Source organism: Odocoileus virginianus, unplaced genomic scaffold, assembly GCF_023699985.2.
Source record: "Odocoileus virginianus isolate 20LAN1187 ecotype Illinois unplaced genomic scaffold, Ovbor_1.2 Unplaced_Contig_8, whole genome shotgun sequence".
In the NCBI taxonomy this organism is placed as follows: Eukaryota; Metazoa; Chordata; class Mammalia; order Artiodactyla; family Cervidae; genus Odocoileus; species Odocoileus virginianus.
This window is the reverse complement of record NW_027224325.1, coordinates 1,664,317-1,688,687: the sequence shown is the minus strand read 5'-3', so window position 1 is coordinate 1,688,687 and position 24,371 is coordinate 1,664,317. Positions and strand designations below refer to the sequence as shown.

Here is a 24,371-nt window from a genome sequence, read left to right as displayed (position 1 = left end):
ATAACCTTACTGCTGCAAAACCAAGGGACAGATGTGGAATCCTTTTGCATTTGCTGCTTCAGCTTGCCCTCTGGATCTTACATAAGTTTGTAAGTGTTAGTTGCCCAGTTGTGCCCTACTCTTTGCGACCCCATGGACTGCAGCCCACCAGGCAATGATTTTCCAGGCAAGAATCCTGGAGTGGGTTGCCATTTCCTTCTCCAGGGGATCTTCCCAACCCAGGGATTGAACCCAGGTTTCCTGCACTGCAAGCAGATTCTTTACAGACTGAGCTACAAGGGATCTTACATAGATGCCAATAAAAAATTAGGTTAGTAATAATGAGCAAAGGCAAAGGAGAGAGTCAAGGAACTGATCTTAGCAAGGCAAACTTTTTTTTTTCCCATTTATTTTTATTAGTTGGAGGCTAATTACAATATTGTAGTGGTTTTTGCCATACATTGACATGAATCAGCCATGGATTTACATGTGTTCCCCATCCTGAACCCCCTCCTCCCACCTCCCTCCCCATCCCATCCCTCTGGGTCTTCCCAGTGCACCAGCCCGAGCACTTGTCTCATGCATCCAACCTGGACTGGCAATCTGTTTCACACTTGATAATATACATGTTTCGATGCTGTTCTCTCAGATCATCCCACCCTCGCCTTCTCCCACAGAGTCCAAAAGTCTGTTCTATACATCTGTGTCTCTTTTTCTGTCTTGCATACAGGGTTATCGTTACCATCTTTCTAAATTCCATATATATGCATTAGTGTACTGTATTGGTGTTTATCTTTCTGGCTTACTTCACTCTGTATAATGGGCTCCAATTTTATCCATCTCATTAGAACTGATTCAAATGTATTCTTTTTAATGGCTGAGTAATATTCCATTGTGTATATGTACCATAGCTTTCTTATCCATTTGTCTGCTGATGGGCATCTAGGTTGCTTCCATGTCCTGGCTATTGTAAACAGTGCTGCGATGAACATTGGGGTACATATGTCTCTTATCAGATCTGGTTTCCTCAGTGTGTATGTCCAGGAGTGGGATTGCTGGGTCATATGGCAGTTCTATTTCCAGTTTTTTTAAGGAATCTCCACACTGTTCTCCATAGCGGCTGTACTAGTTTGCATTCCCACCAACAGTGTAAGAGGGTTCCCTTTTCTCCACACCCTCTCCAGCATTTATTGCTTGTAGACTTTTGGATAGCAGCCATTCTGACTGGCATGTAATGGTACCTCATTGAGGTTTTGATTTGCATTTCTCTGATAATGAGTGATGTTGAGCATCTTTTCATGTGTTTGTTAGCCATCTGTATGTCTTCTTTGGAGAAATGTCTGTTTAGTTCTTTGGCTTATTTTTTGATTGGGTCATTTATTTTTCTGGAATTGAGTTGCAGGAGTTGCTTGTATATTTCTGAGATTAATCCTTTGTCTGTTTCTTCATTTGCTATTATTTTCTGCCATTCTGAAGGCTGCCTTTTCACCTTGCTTATAGTTTCCTTTGTTGTGCTAAAGCTTTTAAGTTTAATTAGGTCACATCTGTTTATTTTAAGGCAAGCATTTTAAAACAGGTTTTAGAAATGTGGGGAATAAAGCAAATATTTTTAGCAAAACAAAGGAAATAGGGAAGAATCATGGGATCCAACCCATGGAAAGCAGAATGGAGAATGGAAGGCTTTAGATGACTTTTAAGAAATGGGATGAATAAAATGGACTTTAATTGGGTTAAAACAAAGGCTTTAATACTGCACTATCCAAGGCTGGGCAGGCTGAAGGGACCTCGTTCTGATCCCCGAAGAGTAAAGGGCCTTGAATCTGCTGCTTGAAGAAGTCTAAAAGTCCAAAGACTGAGAGTGCAGTGAGAAACATGACCAGCAAGTGCTTGGATCATTGGTTAGGCAGATTAAATGGGATAAAAATTGACCCAAAGGGGGACTTCTGTGGCAGTCCAGTGGTTGGGATGCCACACTTCCCACTTCTACTGCAAGGAGTATAGGTTTGATCTCGCGTCAGGGAACTAGTATCCTGCATGCCTTGTGGCATGGATGAAAAAAAAAATTGACAAAGAGGACCAAGGTCCCTTGGCTCAGCCTATGGTGGGAGTACCCTGAAACCTTTTGCAGTAGAGTGGATAATGGTCAGAAGGCAGAGAATTTCCCAGGATTTTTTGATAGGAGAGCATCTTGCCCTGTGGTACCAAAACCATTTGTGAAACCTGATGCAGCTGAGAACATAAGAGTATAAGAGTTGATAGAATTATGAAAGTAGGAATGTTTAAACAGGCTTTATGTAAAAAAGCTGTATCTCCTTTATCTGAATATTTTATGGGAATGGGTGTTACATCTGGATGGGGATTGCTTCCTTTACTTAGTATTGTAAAATGAAAACGTGTTAATATCAGCCTTGTGGAGGCTACAGTTAAGAATGTAAGGTGAAACTTTGTAGGAGATTGATATGTTTGATCAGACTTTTACCTGATTACATAATGAGGATGGACATTGTATCGGATCTGATCAGGGAATGTTTCTTCTACCACACAGTATCATGAAACAGAAGGCATGTAAATCTACCCTTCAGGCAATATTAATTGGACCTGCTAAGTGGGAACCAATGAGATGGACCAAGCCCACACAACATAGGGTAGAAGTTGGAGTGTTGGTATGAACAAATTCTCTGTGTGATAGCCCTGTGTGTACCTGAATGCCTCCCAGCAGCAACTGCTAGGACTTTAGACTGCAGAATTCCCAGTTGAAGGGTAGTTATTGGCTTGCTATTGCACATTAATTGAAACTGCCACTATGACTAAAACTCATAAAGTAATCTTGAAATGTGAAATAGTCGTGATGTCTTGCATAATGTCTGATAAACGCTCTGGGGGAGGGCAGTGCCCAGAAGAGTAGTAAAGTGGAAGTGGTTTACACAGAATCGTACTGCCTGGGGCGTGTGAGGAGGGGATCCTGAAGAGCAGGGAGCCTCTGGAACTGTGTGAGCAGCTGCTGGGTTCTGTTGTCACCCAGCAGTGTCCTATAACTGACCAACAAAGAGTTGCTTAGTTTGTGAATGACAGCTGCAAGGTGCATGGACAGCATCCTATTTGGAAGGCCAGCACTGATTGAAGAAGATAAGGACATTAGCTCAGTGGGTTGAATTGCACGCTGTTTTCCTGGAGTCCTCTTCTTTCCTGGAGTAAGAATTTAACAGTGGTGAGAACCCCTGTGTTTGAGTTTGACTCATGGGCAGTGGCCTGTGGCCGGGCCATGTGGTCAGGCAGAAGAACCGTGAAAACCTGGCCCGTTGAAGGGATGCCCTTAAGAGGCAGAGCCCTGTGGGAACTACTTTGGGAATTTGAAGGGCGCCTTTAAGTAGGACTTTCTTGATGCCCACTAGGAGAAGCCCCTTCTAGGTTCAGAAGGTGATTAGGATCAATAAGCAAATACGCCTGTGTGCTTTCTTGAGGTGGTCCCTGAATGAGTGGATCTGGGGACACTGCAGGAATGCAGAGATAGTCTGAATCTATAGACATAATTCTCTTGTACCCCTGAGGCCCAAAGTGACAGTAATCGTTGACAGAATAATGTTCTGTCTTCAAGCAAAAGAGACAAAGACAGTGGATGGTTACGTCAGACTGCTCTGGTGGAAAGGCTTGAACATAGCTGGTCAGTGAGCCTGGTGCTGGTGGGCCTCGGGCTACAGATGCGTCCTCATAGAGTAGACCCTGACCAGGCTTTGCTCACTTGACGGTAGATGCCAGTGTTCAAGAGTACTTTAAAAGACCCAGAAGAGAAGGTAATTGTACCAATCTGGATGGTCGACCATCATCTCTTCAGACCAAAGAATATACTTTATAGCCCATAATGTCCCAACAGTGGGCAGAGAGAGATCCTCCTCAGGGTACTAGTTTGATGGAGAACTAGAGTGGGCAATTAAAACATTGGTTATCTAAGATGGGGGAGATAAAGATGTGAAAGGCTGGCTTATTATATACCATCAAAGTGTACTCACAACATGGGGTGTGGTTAAAGGAGTGGCCATCCTCTATAGAGTTCTCTTTTGGTGAGTCTGGGGAAGAGGGTATGGAATGACTATGCAATTCTTACCAAGGGAGAAGAATGCTGGTGTAATAACTATACTTTTTTCTTTCTTCCCCACATCATGTCAACTTTTTTCACCTGCTTGATGCAGTGGTTACCAGGACCAGGGCTGCAAATACAAGTGCTGGAAATGGATGGTTCTTAAGCAAGACGTTAACTCTAATTTTAAATTTGGGGCCAAGGTTCCTAAGTGTCTGGTGGTGTGTGTTGTACTTTCACTCCATCTCGCAAAATTGAGGTCAACAGTGACTGTCTCTATATTGTCTGGTGGTAGAAATAGCCCAGTAGTTCTATACGTTTGTAACCTTACCCTAAATGAATGAGTGGATTGAAGGGGAAGAACTTGCTAAACTAGTATTGCTGTTTGCTATCTAGATCAGCACAGTGGCTGAACCTGATGTTCCTTCTAAATTTGGAAGAGTTTGGGTTGGAAGAGCTGAAGATAAACAAATAAATGGGTTGTTATAGTGAGGGAAATCCAATATTAACACCTCAGAAGGGCTCAGAGTAGTAGATGATATCGTATCTTAGTTCAGTTACACCAGACAACTAAAAGAATGAAATCATATGTTTGCCTAGACCATACCTGCATTTGGAACCTGATGATTAATTGGAAGCCTGCAAACCCAAGTGGCCATGCCTGGAAATTATTTTTCATATCATATGATGACAGATGGTCCAGTTATTAATGACTGAATGGGATTCTAACAATGTGCCAGTGTCTTTTTTGAGTTGTGTGTCATTTTGCTGTGAGGGGGGTTGGCCAGAGACCAAGAATGTGGGCTGTGAAATAACAGAAAATACGTGAATTGATCTCTGCTCCTGGTTCCTGGCACAGAGCTCCTGAAACCCCTGTGATTTCCAAAGTGAAAAGAGTATTTGGAATGCCTACTGGTCTAATATTTGTTGTTTGACCCTGAGTCCTGATGCAGAGCTCCTACATCTCTCAGGATTTCCTGGGTGATAGGAGTGTCTTTTGACCTAATGAGGTGACTGTTGGTAGGCTCCAGATAGCTTCAGGATGGGGATTAGTCACCAGAAAGACCAAGCCATGGTTAGAAGCTTGGAACTTTTCACCTGCATTCCCCTGCCCTCTCCATCCTCCTGAAGGAGGAGAGGGGGTAGAGATTGAGGTAGTACTTGATCATGCCTGTGTGATGAATCCTCTATAAAAATCCTGAAAGTATGGAGATGAGAGAGCTTCTGAGTTGATGAACACACCTGCTGGTAGGTATACTGTGGGGGTGGTTCATCCCAACTCCACGGAGACCGAAGCTCCTGCACTGGACCCTTCTGGATCTCCCCCTGTGTGTATCTTCATCTGGCTGTTTATCTGAGTCTTTTATCATATTTTCTTGTTATATAGTAGACTAGTAAACATGTGTTTTCCTGAGTTCTGTGAACTGTTCTAGCAAGTGTTTGAATCCAAGGAGGGGGTCATGGAAACCTCCAGTTTGTAGTGGATAACATGGGGACCTTCTATTTGTAATTGGTGTCTGAAGTGGGGATGGGGGCAGTCTAGTGGGACTAAACCCTTAATTTATGTGGTCTGCACTAACTCTAGTTAGTGTCAGAATTGAATTGCAGGATATCCAGTGGGTGTTGGAGAATTGGTTCGTGTGGGGGGAGAAGCCCCAAAATATCTGGTGTCAGGAGCATTGTGTGTGTGAGTAAAGGTAAAATTTTTTTTTCCTGGACAGAAACTTTATTACTAGATACTGTCTTTAAAATTTTTTTTCTTATAGTTGATTTACAGTGTCGTGTTAGTTTCAAGTGCACAGCAAAAGGATTCATTGTATATATATATATATACACATATATCTATTCTTTTTCAGGTTTTTTGCATGTAGGTTATTGCAGAATACTGAGTAGGGTTCCCTGTGATGTACAGTAGGTCCTTGTTGATTATTTTATGTATAGTGTGTATATAGTGTATATATTTTATATATAGTGTATATAGTGTATATATAGTGTATTTGTTGATCCCAGACTCCTGATTTGTCTTTCCCTCCCACGTTTCCCCTTTGGTAACCATAAATTTGTTTTCAAAGTCTGTGAGTCTCTTTCTGTTTTGTAAATAAGTGCATTTGTACTTTTTTCTTTTTTAGATTCCACATATAAGCAGTATGTGATATTTGCCTTTCTCTATCTAATTTATTTCACTTAGTATGATAATCTCTAGTCCATCCATGTTGCTGCAAATGGCATTATTTCACTCCTTTTTGTGGCTGAATAATATTCCACAGTGTATATGTACTACCTTGTCTTTATCCATGCCTGTGTCAGTGGACATTTAAGTTGCTTTTGCGTCTGGGTGGTTGTAACAGGTGCTGCAGTGAACATTGGGATGCATGTATGTTTTCAGACTGGTTTTCTCTGGATATATGCCCAGGAGTGGGATTGCTGGATCATATGATCAGTTCTAGTTTTAGTTTTTTAAGGAATCTCCATACTCTTCTCCACAGTGGTTGTACCAGTTATAGGTACTGGGCTTTTTTAGGCCACGTTACTCAGTTTGCAGGATCTTAGTTCCCCGACCAGGGATAGAAGCCAGGCCCCTAAGTGAAAGCCCTGAGTCCAATCACTGGATCGCCAGGGAATTCCCTAGATACTGTCTTTGCTTCTGTATGTCAGAAACTTCTAAATTTTATTTGGTTATTTAAAAACTCACTGGATTCTTCAAAAGTGCAGAGGTCTGTATCACATTGTTCTGATTTTACACCCCTACCACCCCCCATACACAGAGAATTGAAGGACCAGATGTATTAGTCAATTTTTTGTTTGTTTCAAGTAAGGGCATTAGAACCCCTCTTTTCCAACATTTATTTGTTTTTATGGTCATGATTACTGTGATATTGAATGGTTTGCCTTGGAAACGAACAGACATCATTCTGTCATTTTTGGGATTGCATCCAAGTACTGCATTTTGGACTCTTGTTTACTATGACGATTACTCCATTTCTTCTAAGGAATTCTTGCCCACAGTAGTAGGTATAATGGTCATCTAAGTTAAATTCACCCATTCCAGTCCATTTTAATTCACTGATTCCCTAAAATGTCAATGTTCACTCTTGCCATCTCCTATTTGACCCCTTCCAACTTACCTTGATTCACGGACCTAACATTCCAGGTTCCTATGCAGTATTTCTCTTTACAGCATCGGACTTTAAGTCTGTCACCAGTTACATCCACAACTGGATGGTGTTTTTGCTTTGGCTCAGTCTCTTCATTCTTTCTGGAGTTATTTCTCCACCGATCTCCAGTAGTGTTTTGGGCACCTACCAACGTGGAGAGTTCATCTTTCAGGGTCCTTTCTTTTTGCCTTTTCATACTGTTCATGGGGTTCTCAAGGCAAGAATACTGAAGTGGTCTGCCATTCCCTTCTCCAGTGGACCATGTTTTGTCAGAACTCTACCATGACCCATCTGTCTTGGGTGGCCCTATATGGCATGGCTCATAGTTTGAATTAGACAAGACTGTGGTCCATGTGATCAGTTTGGTTAGTTTTCTGTGACTGTGGTTTTCATTCTGTCTGCCCTCTGATGGATAAGGATAAGAGGCTTATGGAAGCTTCCTGATGGGAGAGACTGACTGAGGGGAAACTGGGTCTTGTTCTGATGGGCAGGGCTATGCTCAGTAAATGTTTAATCCAGTTTTCTGTTGACGGTCGGGGCTGTGTTCCTTCCACCGTAGTTTGACCCTCCAAGAGTCTGTTTCCCAGTCCTGTGTAAGTTCTGGCAGCTCTATGGTGGGGTTAATGGTGACCTCCTCCAAGAGGGCTTATGCCATACCCAGGTCTGCTGCACCCAGAGCCCCTGCCCCTGTGGCAGGCCACTGCTGACCCGTACCTCCACAGGAGACACTCAAACACAGTTCTGTCTCAGTCTCTGTGGGGTCTCTGGGTCCTGGTGTGCACAAGGTTTGTTTGAGCCCTCTGAGTGTCTCTGGTGGGTATGGGGTTTGATTCTAAACATGATTTTGCCCCTCCTACCATCTTGCTGGGGCTTCTCCTTTGCCCTTGGACATGGGGTATCTTTTTTTGGTGGGATCCAGCATTCTTCAGTCGATGGTTGTTCAGTAGTGAGTTGTAGTTTTGGAGTTCTTGCAGAAGATGAGCACAAATCCTTCTACTCCACCATCTTACACCACAGAATGGTATGGACCTAACAGGAGAAGAAGATATTAAGAAGAGTGGCAGGAATACACAGAAGAACTAGACAAAAAGATCTTCATGCCTCAGATAACCACGATGGTGTGATCACTCACCTAGAGCCTTGACTCTCCTGGAATGCAGAGTCAAGTGGGCCTTAAGAAGCATCACTACGAACAAAGCTAGTGGAGGTGATGGAATTCCAGTTGTGCTATTTCAAATCCTGAAAGATGATGCTGTGAAAGTGCTGCAGTCAAAATGCCAGAAAATTTGAAAGATGCAACTGTGGCCACAGGACTGGAAAAGGTCAGTTTTCATTCCAATCCCAAAGAATGTTCAAACTACTGCACAATTGCACTCATTTCACATGCTAGCAAAGTAATGCTCAAAATTCTCCAAGCCAGGCTTCAACAGTACGTGAACCATGAACTTCCAGATGTTCAAGCTGGATTTAGAAAAGGCAGAGGAACCAGAGATCAAATTGCCAACATCTGCTGGATCATTGAAAAAGCAAGAGAGTTCCAAAAAAACATCTACTTCTGCTTTATTGACTACACCAAAGCCTTTCACTGTGTGGATCACAACAACTGTGGAAAATTCTGAAAGAGATGGGCATACCAGATCACCTGACCTGCCTCCTGAGAAATGTATATGCAGGTCAAACAGCAACAGTTAGAACTGGACATGGAACAATAGACTGGTTCCAAATCGGGAAAGGAGTACATCAAGACTATATATTGTCACCCTGCTTATTTAACTTACATGCAGAGTACATCATGTGAAATGCCAGGCTGGATGAAGCACAAGCTGGAATCAGGATTGTCGGAAGGAATATTAATAACCTCAGATATGCAGATGACAACACCCTTATGGCAGAAAGTAAAGAAGGACTAAAGAGCCTCTTGATGAAAGTGAAAGAGGAGAGTGACAAAGTTGGCTTAAAACTCAACATTCAGAAAACTAAGATCATGGCATCCGGTCCCATCACTTCATGGCAAATAGATGGGGAAACAATGGAAACAGTAAGAGACTTTTATTTTTTTGGGCTCCAAAATCACTGCAGATGGTGACTGCAGCCGTGAAATTAAAAGACACTTGCTCCTTGGAAGAAAAGTTATGACCAACCTAGACAGCATATTAAAAAGCAGAGACATTACTTTGCCAACAAAGATCTGTCTAGTCAAAGCTGTGGTTTTTCTAGTAGTCATGTATGAATGTGAGAGTTGGACTATAAAGTTGAGCACTGAAGAATTGATGCTTTTGAGACTGTGGTGCTGGAGAAGACTCTTGAGAGTCCCTTGGACTGCAAGGAGATCCAACCAATCCATCCTAAAGGAAATCAGTCCTGAATATTCATTGGAAGGACTGATGCTGAAGCTGAAACTCCAGTACTTTGGCCACCTGATGCGAAGAACTGACTCATTTGAAAAGACCCTGATGCTGAGAAAGATTGAAGGCGGGAGGAGAAGGGGACGACAGAGGGTAACAATGTTTGATGGCATTAGCAACTCGACGGACATGAGTTTGAGTAAGCTCCAGGAGTTAATGATGGACAGGGAAACCTGGCGTGCTGCAGTCCATGGGGTTGAAAAGGGTCAGAAACGACTGAGCATCTGAACTGAACTGATGGTCATGATAGCATCAAAAAGTTAGCAAATACATGATTTTAGAGTTAAGGGCAATTCTGTAGATTAAATATATTTAGCTTTATGGAAAACTTGTAACCTTGACTTTGTTTTCATTTCTTGTTGACTGGTGGCAACTTCATCATGTATTTGGGAACCACTGCTGGACTAGATTAATTGGATTTCATATGCTCAGTCGTGTCTGATTCTGTGATCCCAGGGACTGCAGCACTCCAGGTTACCCTTTCCTTCATTGTCTCCCTAAGTTTGCTCATACTCCTGTCCATTGAGTTGATGATGCCATTCAACCATCTCATCCTCTGTCGTTCCCTTCTTCTGCCCTCAGTCTTTCCTAGCATCAGGGTCTTTTCCAGTGAGTTAGCTCTTTGCATCAGGTGGCCAAAGTGTTGGAGCTTCAGCTTCAGTCCTTCTGATGAATATTCAGGGTTGATTTTCTTTAGGATTGACTAGCATGATGTCCTTGCTGTCCAAGGGACTCTCAAGAGTCTTCTCCAGCACTGCAGTTCAAATAATTCTTCAGCACTCAGCCTTCTTTATGGTTCAACTCTCACATCCATACATGACTACTGGAAAAACCACAGCTTTGACTATATGGATGGCAAAGTGATGTCTCTGCTTTTTAATATGCTGGTTTGGTTGGTCATAGCTTTTCTTCCAGGGAGCAAATATCTCAATATCATGGTTGCAGTCACCATCCACAGTGATCTTGGAGCCCAAGAAATTAAAGTCTATCACTATTTCCATTTTTTCCCCATTTATTTGCCATGAGGTGGTGGGACCGGATGCCATGCTTTTAGATTTTTGAATGTTGAGTTTTAAGCCAGCTTTTTCACTCTCCTTTTCGTCTTCATCAAGAGGCTCTCTTTACTTTCTGCCATTAGGGTGGTGTCATCTGCATATCTGAGGTTATTGATATTTCTCCCGGCAATCTTGATTCCAGCTTGAGCTTCATCCAGCCTGGCATTTCTCATGATGTACTCTGCATATAAGTTAAATAAGGAGGGTGACAATATACAGCCTTGACATACTCCTTCCCCAATTTTGAACCAGTTCATTGTTCCATGTGCAGTTCTTACTGTTGTTTCTTGTCCCGCATACAGATTTCTCAGAAGGCAGGCAAGGTAGTCTGGTATTCTCATCCCTTTAAGAATTTTCCACAGTTTTCTGTGATCCACAGTCAAAGACGTTAGCCTAGTCAGTGAAGCAGAAGTAGATTTTTTTTTAAATTCCCTTACTTTTTCTATGATCCAGAGAATGGTGGCAATTTGATTGCTGGTTCCTCTTTTTCTAAATCTAACTTCTACATCTGGATTTTCTTGATTCACATATATGGAAGCCTAACTTGAAGGATTTTGAACTTTACCTTGGTTGCATGTGAAATGAGTATAATTGTAGAGTAGCTTGAACCTTCTTTGACATTACCTTTCTTTGGAATTGGAATGATAACAGACCTTTTCCAGCCCTATGGCCACTGCTTAGTTTTCCAAATTTGCTGGCATGTTGAGTGCAGCACTTTAACAGCATCATCTTTTAGGCTTTTAAATAGCTCATCTGGAATTCTAACATCTCCACTAGCTTTGTGGTAATGGTTCCTAAGGTCCACTTGACTTTGCACTCCAGGATGTCTGGCTCTAGGTGAGTGAACACATTATCCAGGTCATTAAGACCTTTGTATAGTTCTTTTGTGTGTTCTTGCCACTTCTTAATCTCTTTAGCTTCAGTTAGGTCCTTGCCATTTCTGTCCTTTATTGTGCCTGTGTTTGCATGCAATGTTCCCTTGGTATCTCCAGTTTTCTTGAAGAGATCTTTAGTAGATCTCTTAATTGTTTTCTTCTATTTCTTTGTATTGTTCACTTAAAGCTTTCCTGTCTCTCCTTGCTGTTTTGATTTACCATCTAAACTCCTTTTGACACTGAGAGTGCCTTTCTTATCACACTTTCCCTAGCATTGATTATCATCGTCTAAATTCTTTTTTGTTAATTTGGTAGGGGAAAATCATATTGGTTTAATTGCTTTTCTTTGTATAATTTGATTCTCTTATTTTTAACTTGCCTCCACTGCTTCCCTTGTCCTGAATTGCACTTAATTTTAGATGTTAGAACACTTGGAAAGAGGAGAGTAGTGTGCTCAATATATCTTTGAGGAGTTTTATCTTTGACCGTTGGTCTTTTTGACAAGATCTTGCTGGGCAAGGGAACAGTAGTTAAGAGATGAAGACAGACAAACAAACCTACTGCTGAAAAGTGGTAAGAAAACCTAGGGTCATTTTACCTTGCTAGACTCCCCTGCGTGTGAAGTTGCTTTGGTTGTGTCCAACTTGTTGCAGCACTATGGACTGCAGCCCGCCAAACTCCTGTGTCCGTGGAATTCTCCAGGCAAGAATACTGGAGTGGGTTGCCGCGCCCTCCTCTAGGGGATCTTCCCGACCCAGGAATGGAACCCACTTGTCTCCTGCATTGTCAGACAGCTTCTTTACCACTGCCACCACCTGGGAATCCCATAGACTCCCTAGCTAAACCTGTATCCTGACTCTGTTCTCCAGTGAGATAGCCAAGGAGCTATCCAACAATCTACTAGTACGTCTTGCTGTGTTTATCTAAGACTGCACTTTAAAAATCTGATTTTAGAAAACATGCATAAATTATAAAAGGGCATATATTCTTATTAAAAGAAATAAGCAAAACAGAGGTGAATTAAATAGAAAAGCATCCATCCCTTCTTCTGCCCCTTCTATCCTACCTTCCTGTGGTGCAAATAGGGATTTATAGGAATTTCATCTTGATAATGAATACTGTTTAGTGACATTTTGGTGTCAGTGAGACTTTATCTTTTTTTTTTTTTTTTTTGAGACTTTATCTTAAAGTGATCTTGTAAACTTCAAGAGGGATTGTATATAACTCCTTAAATGCCTGTTTATTCTCTGCTTTTTAGTGCAGTGCCTGGCATATATTTGTTGAGAGGTTTATTGTAAGGCGGGAAAGGAAAAGAAAGAATCTTAGCAGAGCATCCTTTTGGGTATTAGATTTCTGGAGAGCGCAGTGGTTCTCAGCACTGGCTGCAGGTTAGATTGCTACTTGGAGAACCTTAGCACAATACCAATGGTTGGGTCTCACACCCCAGTGATTCTGCTTTGATTGGTCTGAAGGAGACCCCTGCATCAGTGTTTTAGATATTCCCTGGTAATGCTGATGTATAGTGGTGGTGAAGAACTGCTGAACCATAAATGGTTGTTGCTTACTGAATGTTAATTGGAAGATCTGTGCTTTACTTAATTCTTTAAAAGAATTAATTCTTTTAAAGAATTAAGTCCTTTATGCTTTGGAAGACACTTTTATTTTTATAGAGATTGTTGTCCTGATTATGTTTCATTATATTAAAAGTATTTTGCATTTCCTTATATACAACATATATAATCAGCACATGAGTAATCAAAGAATTACTTGTACATTAAGATAATCATTTGGCTTCCCCATGCTGGAAAATACATTTCCCTCATCTTAGGTTCATGACATTTTATATAGTATACTTTCTTTATTAAGGAGTCTTTAATGCTAATGGAAAACTGGCATTTAAGCAGTAGAGAAAACAAATCATATTAAGAGATTAGCAAAAATGTTTAAAAAAATGCATTTGTATGTTGTATTTTCTTTTTTATGCCAAACTAAATGACACAGCTTGTTTATTCTGTATTATTCCAGTCATCAAAAATGTTAAGATGTTTTGCTGGCGCAAATAAAAAACAAAAGCAATTTAAGTAATTAGATTCCATCCAAATTATTAATTTCATATTTGGAATAAAAACCAGAATAGAATATTTAATGCCAGTTTTTTTTTACTTTGCTGTAAACCTTTTTTTAAGTGTGTGTATTCTTTTCCTCTGTTTCTCTTGTTGTTCCCCAACTTTTTCCCAAAAAGACTGTAACTATGTTGTTTGTAATAAACTTAAATACTGGAATAACTGTCAGAATTACTAGTAGTGATGAATAGTTTAAAGCTAAACCATAAAAAAAAAATACAAGTTAAACCATAAACAGTGCAACATTAATGAAGTGTGATGTAAATAAATTTGTTGCTAAATGCTTCTTAACTTTGGATTTCTCTTATACATTTTTATTTTTTGTATTTCCTTTTCAAAATCACTTTGACATCCTGCTTATATAATCAAAAATCTTGGCAGGTTGCAGCCTGAAAAGCATAGCCAACCCTGAGCATAATTAGGGCATATTTGAGGAGATACTAGACTTGGTGCCAGGTTAAGCTACGTGAGTATTAAGGAATGATGGATTATGTTAATAGTGAGAAACCAGCTGATGCTTGGCTTTGGTTAGACCTGCCTTCTCTGCCAGTATTGTGATAAGACAATTTATATTAATGCATATCTATTCACTTCCCAAAATCTTTACTGTAACTTAATGATTATTAGGTTGGTGCAAAAGTAATTGCAGTTTTGCATTGTTGAACTTTGCCATTTGATACTGGAATACATTCTTAAATAAATGTTATGTTATACATCATTTTAATGCACATTTCTCGCTTTTTCTTTTTTCTAATAGCTTGTATTTGCTGTTTATTTTATATTTATTTTAGACTAGGAAAATGATGTTAGACAAAAAGCAAATTTGATCGGTTTTCTTACTTGACTTCAGAATGGGTGGTAAAGCAGTGCACTTGCACGTGCACGTAAAGCACTTGCAGCATCAGCGATGCGTTGGCTCAGGAGCTCCTAACAGACGTATAGTGCAGTGGTGGTTCAAGAAGTTTTGCAAAGGAGATGAGAGCCTTGAAGATGAGGAGCACAGTGGCCAGCCATCAGAAGTTGACAATGACCAGTTGAGAGGATCATTGAAGCTGATCCTCTTAAAACTACATGAGAAGTTGCCGAAGAACTCAACATCAACCATTCTACAGTCATTTGGCATTTGAAGCAAATTGGAAAGGTGAAAAAGCTCAGTAAGTGGGTGCCTCATGAGTTGACTGCAAATCAAAAAAGTTGTCATTTTGAAGTGTCATCTTATTCTACACAACAACAGTGCACCATTTCTTGGTGGGATTGTGGCATGAGATCACACTGTGACTGAGAAGACGCTCCAAAGTGCTTAGCCAGATTTGCACCAGAGAAAGGTCAGGTCACTGGTGCTCTGCTGCTGGTCTGATCCACTCCAGCTTCCTGAATCCCAGCAGAATCTTTACATCTGAGAAGTACGCTCAGCAGATCGATGAGATGTACTGAAAACTGCAATGCCTGGAACTGGCACTGGTCAACAGAAAAGGCCCAGTTCTCTGCGACAGCACCCAATTGCACGTTGCACAACCAGTGCTTCAAAAGTTGAATGAGTTGGGCTATGAAGTTTTGCCTCATCCATCATACTCATCTGACCTCTACCAACCGACTACCACTTAAAGTATCTTGACAACCTTTTGCTTCTACAACTAGCAGGATGTTTTCAAGAGTTTGTCGAATTCCAAAGCATGCATTTTTATGCTACAGGAATAAACAAACTTAGTTCTTATTGGCAAAAATGTGTTGAAGATCATGGTTCCTATTTTAATTAATAAAGATGTTGTTTGAGCCTAGTTATAATGGCTTAAAATTCATGGTCTGAAACCACAGTTATGTTTGCAGCAACCTGATATAATAAAATATAGTCTGTCCAAATATAAATATAAAATAGTCTGATTCACAGACTATTTCTGGTTCACTATTCAACTGTGAACCCAGTTGGTACCCAGAAACTGATGATGGAACATATCTTAGCTTTCTGTATATTTTCATATATAAGCAACAGCCTTTGTCCTGCTGTTGCTGAATTGTTTTTTATTTTATTGAGTAAATGGAAAAAAAAAAAGAAAACATGAGATTACTCTGCGATGACCTAGATGGGTGGGGTGAGGGGAGATGGGAGGGAAGTCCAAGAGGGAGGGGATATATGTATACATATAGCTGATTCACTTTGTTGTACAGCAGAAACACAATATTGCAAAGCAGTTAATATCCAATAAAAATAAAAGCATGGGATTAGTATGCCATGGTTTTGTTCAGTTCAGTTGCTCACTCGTGTCTGACTCTTTGCGACCCCATGAATCGCAGCATGCCAGGCCTCCCTGTCCATCACCAATTACCACAGTTTACTCAAACTCATGCCCATCGAGTCGGTGATGCCATCCAGCCATCTCATCCTCTGTCGTCCCCTTCTCCTCCTGCCCCCAACCCCTCCCAGCATCAGGGTCTTTTCCAGTGAGTCAACTCTTCTCATGAGGTGGCCAAAGTATTGGAGTTTCAGCTTCAACATCAGTCCTTCCAATGAACATCCAGGACTGATCTCCTTTAGGATGGACTGGTTGGATCTCCTTGCAGTCCAAGGGACTCTCAAGAGTCTTCTCCAACACCACAGTTCAAAAGCATTAATTCTTCTGTGCTCAGCTCTCTTCACAGTCCAGCTCTCACTTCCATACATGACCACTGGAAAAACCATAGCTTTGACTAGACGGACCATGGTTTTGTACTGCTTACTAAAAATTCAGCTGTTCATTGGCTTGAAATTTGGGGGTCAGACACCAGGATATAAAGTGCAATTCACTGTTTCATAAGTCAGTCCAAAAACTAAGTCTAGTATCTATGTATTTTACACTCTCTTTCTGAGGTATATTACTAATTAGGAATAAAAAAAAATCAATTATTTTTTCCATTGTCCAATGTCATAATTAACCTCATTGGGTCAATGTAGGATGTTATTCTGAAGAAGATTCCTAATCTCTTTGAAAAGTAACAGAATTAAAATCTTCTTTCCCAGTCACATCTTGGGCTAAAGATAGGTTTTATGTGTGAGTTTATTTTTAAATAATACTTTCCTATGGTAAACTATTAAAACAGTACAGGAGCATATAAAATAGAAAAGTAAAAAGTTCCTTTGTCATCTAAGGAAGGCTCACTGTTAACTGTTTCTTGGGTGTACTTCCACAAAGTTTTACACATGGCTTTTCCTTTTTTTTTTTTTTTGGTCACAAATCACAGGGATTCTTTTTTGTGTGTGTGGCTGAATAATATTTGTATATGTATGTTTATAATACAGATATATAAATATATATAATTATATACATTGTGGTCCCCACAATGACGTAGTATTTTCGATCATTAAGATCCCAGAGAAAGATAATGGAAGAAAATAAGATATGCCTCTTGAAGTTAATGCTCCCATATTGCTACCACCTCCAACTTTTTGTATTCATATAAAAAGTGTTACACAGTGTATTGCAAGTAAGTAATGCAAATGAAGGATAGAAACTTTAATTTGGAGTAGCATTGTGTTTCATGCCATAATACAGTTTTATTTATACTAAAAGATACTTGCCCAATATCTCCAGCCGTGCCTTTTGTTGTCCAGTTGCTAAGTGGTGTCTGTCCCTTTGCTGCCCCATGAACTGCAGCACTCTAGGCCTTCCTGTCCCTCACCATCTCCCAGAGTTCACCAGAGTTCATGGCCATTGAATCAGTGATGATGCCATCCAATCATCTCATCCTCTGTCATCCTCTTCTCCTTCTGTCTTCAGTCTTTCCCAGCATCAGGGTCTTTTCCAATGAGTTGGCTCTTCGCATCAGGTGGCCAAAGTATTGGAGCTTCAGCATCAATCCTTCCAATGAATATTCAAGGTTGATTTCATTTAGGATTGACTAGTTCAATGGAAAAGCAAAAGTGCTTCCAGGAAGCACTTATTTGTAAAGGAGCTTCTCATACTCTCACACACATCTATCTCATTTACTCCTGTTTCGGACAGTTCTAACAGGCACTGGGTTTTTAACAGGCACTATGATAGATGATAAGAAGCAACAAATTAGAAAAAAAAATGCAAGGAATACTGTTAGAGACATGAAGACTTACAATTCTAAGAAGGGATAGCTTTTGTATACAGCTGTTAGTGGTAAAGGAAAAGTAAAACTAAAAGCAGACAGCATTTCGAGTTGTTTTGGATCTTTGTCTTCAGTGTACTCCAAGAGCCCTTAAGGCTGATTGAACATCAGCCTGTTAAATCATAGTGCTGTAATTCACCAAAGTGATAATCCTGAGCGTTATTTTTAAAAGTAAATTATGCTGGATACACTTTAATTAGCAAAACAGGGATTTCCATTCACAGAAGAAAGGGTGAATTATACCGGATAAAATAAAGCATTGTCATACCCAAACTATTGGACTTAATATATATTGTTACTATCTTACAACTTTTGCAAAGAGCCCCTTCATCATAAATTCTGTTATTGTTGAAGTTCACAGTTCAGAATTATTAGTGCTACATATTCTGAAAAACAAAAAATATTGATGATGGCTCAAAAATGTACATATATGACTGGACAGAAGAAAACTCCAGTGTCTCCAGTGCTACAGGATTTCTTTGCAATTAGCTTGCAGAACTTGATTCTCCCCAAACTGTTGTGATTGCTCTGCACATCCTATAAATTATTTACACCCTGATGATGCTAAATGGCTGCATTAATGGCACCTCTGGCTCCACATGATATCAAGAACTTAAATAATTCATCTTTTATTACAGCTGCATCCCTGTAGATGAGCGTGAGTGAGAGCTGAGTATAACACTGAGCTAAGGCCTTTGCTCAGGTCTTTATTCTCCAAATATCATATCAATAAATATTCAGATATTAGTGCTGTTAAAAAATAAAGATTATTGACTGTTCGAAAGCTAGACTCTTTAGGTTATGTTTATGAAGCATTAAATTGCTTCACCTATTTAAGTGCATTTTAAGGATGCTTCAAGGGGAAAATCTTTGAAAGGCAGTTCTCCATTTCAGGACTTTCACTTAAAAAACAAACTAGCATTAGTTTTACTGGACTAACATGAAATTAATGGCTGGCCATTGGCAGGAATAGTGAGAGAGACCTTAATTTTGAAAATTATTCAAATTGTTAATCTTAAGGATTTTACATCTGATATTTGAAGTCTTCATATTTGTCTTCTTTGGGCTTTTGGAGTACTTTAAAAAAAAATAAGGAAGGCATGCTTATGGAAAGCAAGTGTGTGTGTGTGTGTGTGCATGGACACCTCCATATGCCTGTGGGTGTGCTAAGTTGCTGCACTCGTGTCCAACCCTTTGCAACCCCATAGAGTATAGCCTACCAGGCTCCTTTGTCCGTGGGCTTCTCCAGGCAAGAATACTGGAGTGGGTTGCCATGTTCTCCAGGGGATCTTCCCAACTCAGGGATCAAACCCGCATCTACTTATGTCTCTTGTATTGGCAGGCAGGTTCTTTGCCACTATTGCCACCTGGGAAGCCCCTTCATATGCCCATGTAACATTAAATGCCAGAGTGAAATTAAGGTATAAAAAAGTTAATTTATGCCGTTTCCATGAAGGACAGTTGCTGAGTTGATGTTGAATTCGTGTTTACTCTTTTGAAGTGACTCCAGAGAGTACTATAAATGCTGCTTTTGAAAAAGACAAAAAGATTACTAAAATTGACAGTGGTTGTAACCTTAGCACTTGCGCAGTGCCTGGCATATGGTTCAGTAAATGCTTTTGCATAAATATCTGATGATCAGATCAATCCATATAATTGTAGTTATACACCTGGTATTTTGATCTAGCAGCTATATGATTTATACTAGTTGCTTTATATGATAGTACTACTTAGGGGAGTGAATTTCAGTTTGCTGTATTTTTTAATCTGTACTATGTAGATTTGTTGCAGAAAAGTCCAGAGAGCCTCATTATATGGGGTTCTGTGAGGCATATATTCTTAAGACAGTGTTAGTCTGTAGAGAGGCTCCGGAGTTTTTCAGGTATCTTTTGCGTTCCACTGAAAATCCTTAGGGGTTCTTCAGACATACAGAGAAAATTGTTCTTTACTCCAGTAGAGACACTGGACAGTTTTCGCTGATACTGAATACATAGTGGTTTATACTATATATAAGTTGAGTTTCATTTGATTGCTTTAGATTTCTTTAATAATGGTTTTCTTTAAAACTGATTGTCTGGTCATCATTAACATCCATGAGAGAACTGTAGGGGATTGTACAGCCAAAAGTTATACTGTCAAGGAGGTTAGGGTTTGGAAAGGCATTAGAGGCACTGATTAAAATGAAAGCCCTTAATCTGTAAAAGGAAAAAAAACCCTAATTTCCAAAAAGCATGAGATATGGAATGAAATCCTACTGTGCTAGCCTTCTACACAGATGATGTTAGCTCTCTGTTGGCCAGACCAGCCACCTTGAAGCAGAATACAGAGTATCTAACTTAAAACAGTTGAATTTCTCCTTCAGTTGAAGCACCACAATAAATAAGTATCTTTTTGCTTGTATTAATATGAAATTCTGTGTTTACTGTTCAGTAGCAGGTGTGAATTAGATGAAAGTGTCTGCATAAGGGTAGCAAGAGACACACAGATGTAAAGAACAAACTCTGTGGGAAAAGGCTAGGATGGGATGATTTGAGACAATAGCTTTGAAACATGTGTATTATCATATATAAAATAGATAAGCAGTGCAAGTTTGATGTGTGAAGCAGGGAACCCAAAGCCAACACTCTAGGACAACCCAGAGGGATAGGGCGGGGAGAGAGGTGGAAGAGGGGTTCAGGCTGGGGGGGACACGTGTGTACCCGTGGCTGATTCATGACAATGTATGGCAAAAACCACCACAATATTGTGAAGTAATTATTCTCCAGTTAAAATTAAAGAAAGTGCATATAAGATTTTTATGTGGAGTAAATTCGTATTTTTATTTCTTAACATTTTCCAGCACGTCCCTCCATTCATGAGTGTCCTTGAGCTGATATCTGGTGCCACATATCTTAGAATACAGATTTTAGAACTGTATGAAAAAGGTTTTAGAACTATGTGAAAAAGTGATGGTTGGCTCTAGCCTTAGTTACATTATGGTGTAAATTAGGTTCTTACATGAAAGTGGCTAGGTTTTATAGACAGGAATCTAGCTGAGAACAAATTGTTCTGCTGTGATAGAGACATCGTTCAAACTACATGCATCTGTCAGCTGCCCATGGTGGCACAGTGAGATAAAGTGATCTGTAATGTGTCTCTAGTGTGTCCCCATTGCTAGCCATATTGTAATGTATAATACATCTCTTGGGCAGACAGCTTGTGTGGGCTGGATTCCATCTCAGCCTTGAAAAGATGCCAGAAAGCATCAAGGTGAATTTTTAAGCCTATTTAAATATTTAGACTCATGACTAAATATCAGTGAAATCTCTGCTGTATCTGATAGAAGTGAGATGGAATTTCAAGAATACAAGAAGTGAGATGGAATTTCAAGATCGCAACTTCCTCACTTATTAGCTGTGTGACCTTGGATTGCCAAATTATTAATTTCTCCATCTGTTTTTGTGCTGGGAAAATGAGGAGTGTAAAAGTATTTGCCTCATAAGGTTGTTGTATGGGCTTAGACAGTTAATATGTATAAAGTGCATAGAAGAGTGTGTGGCACTTAATAAATGTTAGCTGTTGCTGCCACTACTATCATCATCATTAAGGTAACTTGGAGTGAGATGAATTTCCCTTCTCTGAAGCTAGATTTCCCCCCCCGCCCCTTTTTTTTAAGGAAGACTACATCTCTATCAGGGATGTGGTCAACCTCAATTCTAAAATAGAAACTCATGTTTTGACTTGTGAAATCCAGTTCATCTTCAAGTTTATCTAAAGTATAATATATAACATATTGTAATATATATTATGTGAAGTGTATATTACCTTAGAAGTATATATTACTTCTTACTACTTTAAAAATTGTATATTTCTTTCAAAAGTATATAGAATATAGTGCATTATAATAAAAAGTATAATATAATCACTAGAAGGGATGAAGAAACCATATCACTGAAATGGATCTATAAGATGTATTGTTAAGTGAAAAAAGCAAGAGGCAAAGTAATGTGTAAATTATTCTACCATTTGTATATAATTTTTCTGGTATATCTGACAGGCTATAAAAGAAATGGTATTAGTATATTTAAAAAATATGTATATACTTTCACTTGTTGATGTTGGGAAGGAAAGTTGAATGACTGGAGAAAAGTGTGGGAGACTTTTTAATGTACATCCTTTTATACTTCTTGATTATTGAATCACATGAATATATTTCCTAGTGAGCAAAAACAAAAATTAAAAAAGCCCTCAATAAAACTGAAAAAGTTATTTTGAAATCTAGATGAATTTTTATTCATCCTTTGTAAATTTTTTTTTTAATCTGTGGTACTCAGATTCATGTTTGGTAGTGCTTTTTAGATTCCTAGTTTAGTTTCACTGTTTTTTCTTTCCTTGAAGTGTGCTTTCCAACATTAACCTAAAAATGGTCTTTTGTCCTCCATTTAGGGATTTGAGTCATAATCGGTTGTCTAACTGGAACATCAGCTTGGAGTCTCAAACATTACAAGAAGTGTAAGTTATTTTTTTTTTACTTAAATTTACGTTAAATTCTTTGAGGTGATTTGGTGAATTAGGAATTCCAGGATATTCAGTCCAAAAATGTTAAAAAAAAAAATTGAAAATAAAACTTTAGATTAAAATATGTTTAAAAATCTAAACTTATGTTTAGCTTTGTTACTATCACAAACTCTTTGGGTATTATGCCATTGAGTTGATGATTTCAAGTTGTAAACTGCATAGAAATACTGTTCTACTTCCAAGGGCCCTAAAGTAAGATTTCTCCCCTCTTTAGAGTGATGTGTGTGTGTGTGTATATATTACATATATATATTTTGCCAGAGTTTTAGCCTTAAAACTCTGTTGTGTAAATTTATTTATTTTTTACCTTTTGACTTGTCTGAGATGGAAGCGTCATGTCTGAAGTAAATTTATATGAAATACAATATTTTTGGTATCATTTGGAGTGTGTTTAATGTAATTCATTATTCCACTTCACTAACATTTTTCCTTTAGTACTGAAATGTATTATTATGTAGTTTTTGGAGAGTGTTTTCTAAAATATTATTAATGTAGTTATTGCATTGTGATATTTTCAGAGGCACAACTGTTTACCTCTGTACTAAACACCCCCAGAATCTCAGATGAGTTTTTCTTTTGAATATCTTTGTGACAAAAGGTACTTCGTGCTCTCATTGTCTCTGCATTCTCTTCTTCCCTGCCTCAAATTGACCACCTCTAATCTGCTGTGGACTGAATGAACAATTAACAAGCTTATTAGCTGAAAGAGTAGGCCCTGAGGAAAGGAAAAGGCTCAGTGGGAAGTGCATGAGCTTTATTATATATTGCATGGACTTAGTTACTTCATTTGGTTGATTGGAGGCATTTTACTCCTGGCTTCTTTTCTGTATTCTAGATTGTTGAGGTTGCTCAGTGATTGAAAACCAGGTTGGTGAAGTGTGATTGCATTAGATTTACTACTGAAACAACTGAGATAATCTGTTAGGTCTGTGGTCTCAAACAGCTTTCCCTAACTTTGAGTAACTTAAATTTGTGTGTGTATATTTTAAAACTGTATTTAATAACTTATATAACTATTGAAAGAACCTTGCTGGGAATTAAAAATATATAGTGTTGCAAAATATTTCCTAACCTTTCAAATGTTGGTATCAAATTATAGTTCTGTACTATGAAAACTTGTTAATTAAAATTTCCAATTTCTCAGTAGAATACATTTAGTCTGACTCATTCTGAGTCATAGGCTTTTTTCCAAATGTAGCATCTATTCTAAAGAATATGTATTAGCTAGAAACTAGAACTCAAGAGGTAACATTTCCCTCACTAAATTTTTAAATCTATTTTTCCTCCTATCCAGGAAAATGAATTATAATGAACTAACAGAAATCCCGTATTTTGGAGAACCAACTTCTAATATTACTCTCCTCTCGTTGTAAGTAAATAAGATGTCAGGTCTTTTACTTAAATTGTGAATAGTACATAGTTTTTTTATTTTTGTTTTAGGGACCCTTGTTGTTAATCGTAGTTATTTTTGTGCTCTAGGGTGGATCCCTAGCAATAGCTTCAATGCAATCTTTGTTTTGTAGAGTTCATAATATAATCCCGGAAATAAATGCAGAAGTGTTCCAGTTTTACCCTGCTCTCGAGACTTTAGATCTCAGCTCAAATCTAATATCAGAAATCAAGACATCTTCATTTCCTCGAATGCAGCTTAAATACCTGTAAGTAAAATAAGAGTTTAAATTGGATTTCCTATGAAGTGCATGTTTGTTATTTGTCGATACTTATCTTCCCAGATATGTCTGTTGTTTATTGTGATTTTGCTTATGTGAAACAAACCTAGGTTAGATTTTTTGTTTTTTTTCCCTGCCCTTCAAGAAAGACTACCCTATTTACAGAAAATATTAAGTATCCAGGGCAGTTTTTGAGATTTAATTATGGATTATGTTTTACTACCAGTTTTGTGAAAGATAAATGGTAGTGGTCTGTTAAATAGCAGCTTACTCTGTGTGATGATGATGATAATTAGTATGTATGCTAATGTTTTACAGTTTATAAAACATGTTCACACTGTTTCAGCCCTAATGAAGTAGGTATTAC

At 38.9% G+C, this 24,371-nt stretch overlaps 1 protein-coding gene across 4 annotated transcripts in view; it reads left to right on the top strand.

Moving 5' to 3' along the window:
- Positions 1-24,371, top strand: part of LRIG2 (leucine rich repeats and immunoglobulin like domains 2) — a 95,637-nt gene that overhangs the window by 9,917 nt on the left and 61,349 nt on the right. For all 4 annotated transcript variants that reach the window (XM_020871484.2, XM_070463881.1, XM_020871489.2 and 1 more), the window contains 3 exons: positions 22,203-22,268; positions 23,629-23,703; positions 23,858-23,992. In XM_020871484.2, coding sequence (XP_020727143.2) covers positions 22,203-22,268; positions 23,629-23,703; positions 23,858-23,992 — 276 coding nt within the window. The remainder of the gene's footprint in view (positions 1-22,202; positions 22,269-23,628; positions 23,704-23,857; positions 23,993-24,371) is intronic.